General features: G+C 49.8%; 1 protein-coding gene across 2 annotated transcripts in view; it reads right to left on the reverse strand.

The window, feature by feature from the left end:
- Nucleotides 1-9,465, reverse strand: part of LOC311116197 (arf-GAP with Rho-GAP domain, ANK repeat and PH domain-containing protein 1-like) — an 89,856-nt gene extending 80,391 nt beyond the window's left edge. The window contains exons 1-3 of one of the 2 annotated variants that reach the window (XM_084191320.1): nt 8,776-9,465; nt 8,093-8,577; nt 1,586-1,719 (exon numbers count right to left, since the gene is read on the reverse strand). In XM_084191320.1, coding sequence (XP_084047446.1) covers nt 1,586-1,719; nt 8,093-8,577; nt 8,776-9,366 — 1,210 coding nt within the window. In that variant the 5' untranslated portion in view covers nt 9,367-9,465. Of the gene's footprint in view, nt 1-1,585; nt 1,720-8,092; nt 8,578-8,775 lie in introns of those variants that run through there. The other variant, XM_084191319.1, reaches the window with a different exon arrangement.
- Nucleotides 9,466-9,797: the final 332 nt, after the last annotated feature.

Raw genomic sequence — 9,797 nt, forward strand, 5'->3', positions numbered from 1 at the left:
GTAGATTGTAGAGTTAGGGGTAAAGAGGTGGAGGAGCTGGTAGATTGTAGCATTAGGGGTGAAGAGGTGGAGGAGTTAGTAGATTTTAGGGTTAGGGGTGAAGAGGTGGAGGAGCTGGTAGATTGTAGCGTTAGGGGTGAAGAGGTGGAGGGGTTAGTATATTGTAGGGTTAGGGGTGAAGTGGTGGAGGAGTTAGTAGATTGTAGGGTTAGGGGTGAAAAGGTGGAGGAGTTAGTAGATTGTAGGGTTAGGGTTGAAGGCTAGAGGAGTTAGTAGATTGTAGGGTTAGGGTTAGGAATGAAGAGGCAGGAGTTAGTAGATTGTAGGGTTAGGGTTGAAAGGTGGAGGAGTTAGTAGATTGTAGGGTTAGGGGTGAAGAGGTGGAGGGGTTAGTAGATTGTAGGGTTAGGGTTGAAGGGGTGGAGGAGTTAGTAGATTGTAGGGTTAGGGGAGAAAAGGTGGATGAGTTAGTAAATTGTAGGGTTAGGGTTGAAGAGGTGGAGGAGTTAGTAGATTGTAGGGTTAGGGGTGAAGAGGTGGAGGAGTTAGTAGATTGTAGGGTTAGGGGTGAAGAGGTGGAGGAGTTAGTCGATTGTAGAGTTAGGGGTGGAGGAGTTAGTAGATTGTAAGGTTAGGGGTGAAGAGGTGGAGGAGTTAGTAGATTGTAGGGATGTATTGAAGAGGTGGAGGAGTTAGTAGATTGTAGGGTTAGGGGTGAAAAGGTGGAGGAGTTAGTAGATTGTAGGGTTAGGGTTGAAGGCTAGAGGAGTTAGTAGATTGTAGGGTTAGGGTTAGGAATGAAGAGGCAGGAGTTAGTAGATTGTAGGGTTAAGGTTGAAGAGATGGAGGGGTTAGTAGAATGTACGGTTAGGGGTGAAGAGGTGGAGGAGTTAGTAGATTGTAGGGTTAGGGTTGAAGGGGTGGAGGAGTTAGTAGATTGTAGGGTTAGGGTTGAAGGGGTGGAGGAGTTAGTAGATTGTAGGGTTAGGGTTGAAGGGGTGGAGGAGTTAGTAGATTGTAGAGTTAGGGGTGAAGAGGTGGAGGAGCTGGTAGATTGTAGCGTTAGGGGTGAAGAGGTGGAGGAGTTAGTAGATTTTAGGGTTAGGGTTGAAGGGGTGGAGGAGTTAGTAGATTGTAGAGTTAGGGGTGAAGAGGTGGAGGAGCTGGTAGATTGTAGCGTTAGGGGTGAAGAGGTGGAGGAGTTAGTAGATTTTAGGGTTAGGGTTGAAGGGGTGGAGGAGTTAGTAGATTGTAGAGTTAGGGGTGAAGAGGTGGAGGAGCTGGTAGATTGTAGCGTTAGGGGTGAAGAGGTGGAGGAGCTGGTAGATTGTAGCGTTAGGGGTGAAGAGGTGGAGGAGTTAGTAGATTGTAGAGTTAGGGGTGAAGAGGTGGAGGAGCTGGTAGATTGTAGCGTTAGGGGTGAAGAGGTGGAGGAGCTGGTAGATTGTAGCGTTAGGGGTGAAGAGGTGGAGGAGCTGGTAGATTGTAGCGTTAGGGGTGAAGAGGTGAGTTAAATCAGGGAGAGGTGAGGTTAGGGAGTTAGGGGTGGGGTTAAGGATGGATGGGAGGGGTTTAGTATACTCACTGATTTCAGGGGGTGGCTGGGGGATATTTCTCATGGGCAGAGCAGGCTGCGTGTCGACTGTCGTGTTGGGTACCCTGGTCCGAGGCGGAGGGGGTGGAGTTCGGTCCATGTGCGGCTCATCGACGGGAGCATTGCTGGAGAGAAGAATGACAGTGGAAGGGAGAGAGGGAGAGGGAGAGGGAGGGAGGGGGGTCCAATGTTACCATTGTCACCAAGGGCTGGTAGAAGACATTTAACAGCCGTTAAACTTCATCCATCCTCTAACCCTCTCCAGTCTCCATTGCTCTTTTTCCCCTCTCCTCTTCAGTCTCTCACTCATACACTGACATATTAATCCACGAGAGAAAGGAATGCTGAAGTACTGTAATAAGCCATATCTCTCTGCTCTCCATCTTCAGCCAACCTAACCCTAACTCTAATCATAACCCAACAGCCAACTAGGTCAGTCACAGTGGTCAGGTATTCTGCCACTGTGTACTCTCTGTTTAGGGCCAAATAGCATTCTAGTAATTCTTTCCAATGTGTCAAGTAATTATCTTTTTGTTTTCTCATGATTTGGTTGGGTCTAATTGTGTTGCTGTCCTGTTCCCCTGTGGGGTCTGTTTGTGTTTGTGAACAGAGCCCCAGGACCAGCTTGCTTAGGGGACTCTTCTACAGGCTCATTTCTCTGTAGGTGATGGCTTTGTTATATTACCTTGTGACAACCCTCACACTCCCCAAAATGATTCTCTCTGTCTATCTCTTGCCTGGCTACCCAAACTCCTTGCTCTGGCAAAATGCTATGCCACGCCCATGGACGTTTCTTCTCCGCAATGAGTCTGGATCTGAGTACCTCCCCGACGATTTCTAAAATGGAAATCCATTCTAGACTGTCTGATTGGTAACCAATGGGTTGGGCCAAAGCCAGAACACACGTGGGTATAGTGGCGTTTTGAAAATGCGTCATTGGCTTTGATACTCTGATTGGTTAGAACAACACCCCTAATTTTGACGTCACCACAAACGACTTCAATGTCTCAGACTGAAGTATGTAGCGAACGATAGAGAACCGGAATAATTCAGTTTGAGTCGTCTGGCAAATATACATACAAATAACAGCACCGCAGAGCACATACAAATAACAGCACCGCAGAGCACATACAAATAACAGCACCGCAGAGCACATACAAATAACAGCACCATAGAGCACATACAAATAACAGCACCATAGAGCACATACAAATAACAGCACCGCAGAGCACATACAAATAACAGCACAGTAGAGCACATACAAATAACAGCACCATAGAGCACATACAAATAACAGCACCGTAGAGCACATACAAATAACAGCACCGTAGAGCACATACAAATAACAGCACCGCAGACCACAATGTGACATAAATAGGTCTACAAATCTATCACCAGTCTTATAGCTATACATACAAAGGCCTGGATAGTACTGTATAATAACTGACCATGTTCCCCTTTTCTCTTCCTGCTTGATTTGGCCTGAAATGGGTGTCGGCACAGTTGATATTTCGGTGCAGGAGCTCCTCAATACTTTTGAGCTAATATTCTATAAGAGGTGCAGGAACTCAAGCAGTAGAAAATGTGAGGTGGCAGTACAAGTCAAGCACTGACAAGACGGACATGCACACACATGCACCGGACACACACAAACACACACAGACCATGGGTTATGAGTCGGTGCACCTAATACAGTATAATATACACCAATACACCTACGCTCTGGGGTATCATGACCCAGGCTGTCCAGAGTGGCAGGGGCAGGAGGAGGTGGTCTCGGGAGAGAGGAGGTGAGAGAGGAGGTGGTCTCGGGAGAGAGGAGGTGAGAGAGGAGGTGGTCTCGGGAGAGAGGAGGTGAGAGAAGAGGTGGTCTCGGGAGAGAGGAGGTGAGAGAGGAGGTGGTCTCGGGAGAGAGGATGTGAGAGGAGAGGTGTTCTCGGGAGAGAGGAGGTGAGAGAAGAGGTGGTCTCGGGAGAGAGGAAGTGAGAGAGGAGGTGGTCTCGGGAGAGAGGAAGTGAGAGAGGAGGTGGTCTCGGGAGAGAGGAGGTGAGAGAAGAGGTGGTCTCGGGAGAGAGGAGGTGAGAGAAGAGGTGGTCTCGGGAGAGAGGAGGTGAGAGAAGAGGTGGTCTCGGGATAGAGGAAGTGAGAGAGGAGGTGGTCTCGGGATAGAGGAAGTGAGAGAGGAGGTGGTCTCGGGAGAGAGGAGGTGAGAGAGGAGGTGGTCTCGGGAGAGAGGATGTGAGAGGAGAGGTGTTCTCGGGAGAGAGGAGGTGAGAGAAGAGGTGGTCTCGGGAGAGAGGAAGTGAGAGAGGAGGTGGTCTCGGGAGAGAGGAGGTGAGAGAAGAGGTGGTCTCGGGAGAGAGGAGGTGAGAGAAGAGGTGGTCTCGGGAGAGAGGAGGTGAGAGAAGAGGTGGTCTCGGGATAGAGGAAGTGAGAGAGGATGTGGTCTCGGGATAGAGGAAGTGAGAGAGGAGGTGGTCTCGGGAGAGAGGAGGTGAGAGAAGAGGTGGTCTCGGGAGAGAGGAGGTGAGAGAAGAGGTGGTCTCGGGAGAGAGGAGGTGAGAGAAGAGGTGGTCTCGGGATAGAGGAAGTGAGAGAGGAGGTGGTCTCGGGAGAGAGGAGGTGAGAGAAGAGGTGGTCTCGGGAGAGAGGTGGTGGTCTCGGGAGAGAGGAGGTGAGAGAAGAGGTGGTCTCGGGAGAGAGGTGGTGGTCTCGGGAGAGAGGAGGTGAGAGAAGAGGTGGTCTCGAGAGAGAGGAGGTGAGAGAGGAAGTGGTCTCGGGAGAGAGGAGGAGAGAGAGGAAGTGGTCTCGGGAGAGAGGAGGAGAGAGAGGAAGTGGTCTCGGGAGAGACGAGGTGAGAGAGGAAGTGGTCTCGGGAGAGACGAGGTGAGAGAGGAAGTGGTCTCGGGAGAGAGGAGGTGAGAGAGGAGGGGAGAGCGAGGTGAGAGAGGCGGTGGTGAGAGGAGGTGAGAGAGGTTGTGAGAGAGGAGGAGTAGGGGAGCTAAATATAACCTCTTTGTATCCGTCCAGCGGACGTCGTTAAGCTTCAGAAACAATGACCCTTCCCTTCCTCGCCTACACACACATACTCAATCCCACCACAGACATACCTCAAACATACAGTATGTGAAAATGTGCTTACAGCAGACTGAACGTTCACAGAAGCTGCAGTGCAAGCACATCTTATCTACAACAGTCTGGTCTCTCTCTCTTGCTCATTCCCCAGGGCCCAGTGTGTTGGCTGCAGCAGAACCCTATCCCTACAGCAGGCAGCCAGGGCCCAGTGTGTAGGCTGCAGCAGAACCCTATCCCTACAGCAGGCAGCCAGGGCCCAGTGTGTTGGCTGCAGCAGAATCCTATCCCTACAGCAGGCAGCCAGGGCCCAGTGTGTAGGCTGGAGCAGAACCCTACCCCTACAGCAGGCAGCCAGGGCCTTTCCCGTGAGCACCAAGGACTCCTAGTCTGGAACAACACAGATAAAGAACATCACTGGTACACCGTGTCCCTCCCCGAGTCCCTGCTCTGGCACACTAGGCTCTGAGCCAGTATCCACAATGCATCTCAGAGTAGGATAGCTGATCTACGATCAGTTTTGGCTTTTCGAACACAATGAATAAGATTATATGGACACATCCTAGATCAGCACTCCTGCTCTGAGATGTTTTGTGGATACAGGTGCTGGTATGGCACACTAGGCGCCGCGCTGGCATGCTCTGGCCCTGGCCAGAGAGTGTCTCTCTCCTTGGTTTTGCGACTCACAGGATAATGTCTCTGCCAAGCAGCTCTGGAAGCCTCAGTCTCAGTGGGGTGATATTGTGTCTCTCTGGCCCCAAAGGGACCTCATGCCCAAATTAAAGTTTCCCCAAGTGAACCGTCCATCTTGTCGCATGTTTGCAGGCAGTGTGTTTTTAATAGCACACACCCCACCCACCGGCTAACAGGAGTGATAGTGTGAGAGAGAGAGAGCGAGAGTTTACTGGCATTCTGCCATCTCTAAAACAGTTCATGTTTAAATGTATCACTTTTTGAAACAACTCCAGCATCAACACAGCACAGAGAGATCCTGAGTAGAAGAGAAGGGGGGGGGGGGGGGGGGGGAGCAACGGAAGAGAAACAGAAAGGGAAACAGAGAGAAGAGGAGAGTCATTCTCACCTGTCTTGGCATGTCCAACAGGGCCATCCTCACTGGACCAGTGAGGAACGATAAATACACAGCGGAGGAGAGGGAGAAAGAAACTAACGTTTCACTGAAAGAGGGAGGAGAGAGCTGCCACAGGTGGGCGGAGAGAAGGAAGCACAGAGAACTTTTAGCGACGTAGTGCGGGTGTGTTGCTACTTCAGAATCAGTAAAGGCAGACACTTCCTGTAAAATACCCCCCTCTCTTCTCTTCCCTCTCTCTCTCTCCTCTCTTTCAACATACACCTGCCATATTGCCTACATAAGGGCTTACATTTTTTAACAGGATTACATTTGCAAGCTTAACGAGTAGTGAAAATTCCAACAGGTTCCTCTCTTTCTTTAAAGAGAAAGAGATAGAAAGATAGAAAAAGAGCTAGAGAGGGGTGGGTAAAGAGAAAGAGAGAGAGAGAGAGAGAGAGAGGTGGAAACTGAGCTGCACTTCCTAACCTCCTGCCAAATGTATGACCATATTAGAGACACATATTTCCCTCAGATTACAGAGTTCCACAAAGAATTCGAAAAACAAACCCAATTTTGATAAACTCCCATATCTACTGGGTGAAATACCAGTGTGTAATCACAGCAGCAAGATTTGTGACCTGTTGCCACAATAAAAGGGCAACCAGTGAAGAACAAACACCATTGTAAATTCAACCCATATTTATGTTTATTTATTTTCCCTTTTGTACTTTACCTAATTGCACATTGTTACAACACTGTATATATACATAATATGACATTTGAAATGTCTTTATACTTTTAGAACTTCTGAGTGTAATGTTTACTGTTAATATTTATTGTTTATTTCACTTTTGTTTACTATCTACTTCACTTGCTTTGGCAATGTTAAGATATGTTTCCCATGCCAATAAAGCCCTTAAAATGAAATTGAATTGAGACAGAGAGAGAGAGAGAGATACTGTGTTTACATGTAAATCGAGCCCTAGGGCCAACCCTTCTCACTGAAAGGGTAACTCTTTCCTTCCCTTTGACCCTGACACACACAGAGGCAACAGAAACTGAGTAGAATACCCCAGCTCACCCCAGGCAAAGAGTTAATTTGGCCACCAGGCTAGGGAGTCAGACGTTCTCTGCTTCCTTAATCTTTCTAACAGAGACCAGGCTGCACACACACACACACACACACACACACACACACACACACACACACACACACACACACACACACACACACACACACACACACACACACACACACACACACACACACACACACACAGTTGGGTTACTGAATCACTAGTGAAACTGCAGTAGTAACTGATAACATAGTTCCTCATGACCATAGAAAGTAGGATATATACACTGAGTGTACAAAAGGACACATGCTCTTTCCATTCCAGACTGACCATGTGAATCCAGGTGAAAGCTATGATCCCTTATTGATGTCACTTGTTAAATCAGTGTAGATGAAGGGGAGGAGACAGGTTAAAGAAGGATTTTTAACCCTTGAGACAACTGAGACATGGATTGTGTATGTGTACCATTCAGAGGGTGAATGGGCAAGATGAAAGATTGAAGTGCCTTTGAACGGGGTAGGTACCAGGCGCACAGGTTTGAGTCAAGAACTGCAACGCTGCTGGTTTTTTCACGCTCAACAGTTTCCCATGTGTATCAAGAATGGTCCACCACCCAATGGACATCCAGCCAACTTGATACAACTGTGGGAAGCATTGGAGTCAACATGGGCCACCATCCCTGTGGAACGCTTTCAACACCTTGTAGAGTCCATGCCCTGATGAATTGAGGCTGTTCTGAGGGCGGGGTGGGTGGGGGTGCAAATCAATATTAGGAAGGTGTTCTTAATGTTTTGTACACTCAGTAGACTACTACGGCCCACGGTTCTGTGAGATATACTCTCTCTGAGTAGCAGCAGTCGTAAACTGAAAGCAGGTCAGTGTACAGGAGGCCTTTGAGCACAACACCACACACACACACACACACACACACACACACACACACACACACACACACACACACACACACACACAATAAGTGCTGATGCAGCAGGGTCACCACCTTGTGGACAAACTGAATATGATCAGGATATGGTATGTGATGAGGAAACAGACACTGTAGCCCTGTAGAGGGCGATGTTAAACATGGACAAACACCCCCTAAAAGAGAAGCTCTTCACAGCCAGAGATACTACTGTTCCTGTGAAACCTCGCCCTGACCACACTTACACACTTCTGAAAGGGAAGCAGTTTACTTGAGGTTGTTGGTTTAGATTGTCTCCAATAGAACAAATGACAGAAGTAGAACTGACAACATTGGGAGCCAATCAGAGACCCTCTTACCTGTGTGTGGGTGTGGTTCTGGAGGGCAAGACAGGAGGTTGATGTGGGATTGGAGCAAGGCCGTGAGGCTCTATAGGGCCCACCCCCACCGCATAGACTTTAGGGGGGAGGGGAAGCATGCCTTGATTAGATGAAGACTGGTCATATCGTTCAATTGAGGAGGTAGAGGAAGAGGGGGAAACAGGGGAGGGCTTTCTCCCTCCCTCCCACACCTGCTGGGGGTGTCTGGCCAGAGGCGCAGGACAGGGTCTGGGGGAGGGTACGGTGAGGGGATTGGTGGTGAGGCTAGGGAGAGGTACGGTGAGGGGATTGGTGGTGAGGCTAGGGAGAGGTGCAGTGGTCGGGGTGTGTGTAGGGGAGTGTGTGTCTTTATGTTTAGGTCTGGGTTGGGGTACCGTGGGGGAGTGTTTAGGGGAGGTGGGGATGAAGCGTAGTGGGGGGCAGTTTGGGGTGCTGCGAGGGGGGATGGGAGGTAAAGGGGAGTCCTTGGCAGTAGGATGGGGGGCAGTAGGGCAGGGGGTAGGGTTGGAATGGGGGGCGGTAGGGCAGGGTGTAGGGTTGGGATGGGGGGCGGTAGGGCAGGGGGTAGGGTTGGAATGGGGGGCGGTAGGGCAGGGGGGAGGGTTGGGATGGGGGGCGGTAGGGCAGGGGGTAGGGTTGGGATGGGGGGTGGTAGGGCAGAGGGTAGGGTTGGGATGGGGGGCGGTCGGGCAGGGGGTAGGGTTGGGATGGGGGGAAGTCTGGACACAGTCCAATGTCTCTACAGGGACAGAGCGGTACTTAGTCCTCTCCTTAGGGACTGGTCTCTGTCTCTCTCCATCCCTCTCTTCTTCCCTGGACACTGATCTCTCCTTAGGGACTGGTCTCTCTCCTCTGGATACTGGTCTCTGTGCAGGTACTGGTCTCTCTCCTCTGGATACTGGTCTCTGTGCATGTACTGGTCTCTCTCTCCCCACAGGGCTGGGTCTGTCTGTGAACACTGCTCTCTCTTCCTCTCTCTGGTCTCCCTCTGCAGCCAGGTGTGTGTGTAGGGCATCGTGCTCTCTCTCGGGGTGTGTGTGAGTGTGTGTGTGGAGTGTTTTTTGCAGGCTGGCTAGGATGCGTTTGCGGTGTCCAGGCAATGTGATTCCAATCATCTCCAGCTGATCCTGGGTCAGCCCTTGGCATTCCAACAACGTTCCAAACCCTGCGTCCTGGAACACTGGGAAATACTGGTCCAGATGCAACACACACAGCCACTCCCACACCGACACACACCCCTCCACCTCAGACATCACCACAGTGTGTGTGTTTGAGTGGGTGTGCGTCTCTAATTGTATGTGTGTAGATGTGTGTTCTTGTGTGTGTGAGTGTGTCCAGGCGGTGTTCAGATCAAACCTGTGGAAGAAACAGAAAGACAGGTTAGGAATTAAACCTTTATCAATAGAAGTGTACATCCATAGAAGTGTACATCCAGTCAATACAATTCACTTATATTACGTTCAGAAACACTCAACCACACGGCAACCCCATGAAGAGGATGTTAGAAGACTACAGTGAGTTTAGAATCTTTCAGCTTCAAAATCAAGAAGTTCCACCGCTTGATCTATGAACACCACCGTTGACACGAGAGCAAAAGCATTACTGTTAGCAAATTCTCTTTCTTCCTCTTGCCATCTCTCTCCATGTCACCTTCTCTAACCACAGATAAGAGACCACAAACACC

This window comes from Coregonus lavaretus (genome assembly GCF_964263955.1).
Source record: "Coregonus lavaretus genome assembly, contig: HAP1_SCAFFOLD_1737, whole genome shotgun sequence".
Taxonomy (NCBI): domain Eukaryota; kingdom Metazoa; phylum Chordata; class Actinopteri; order Salmoniformes; family Salmonidae; genus Coregonus; species Coregonus lavaretus.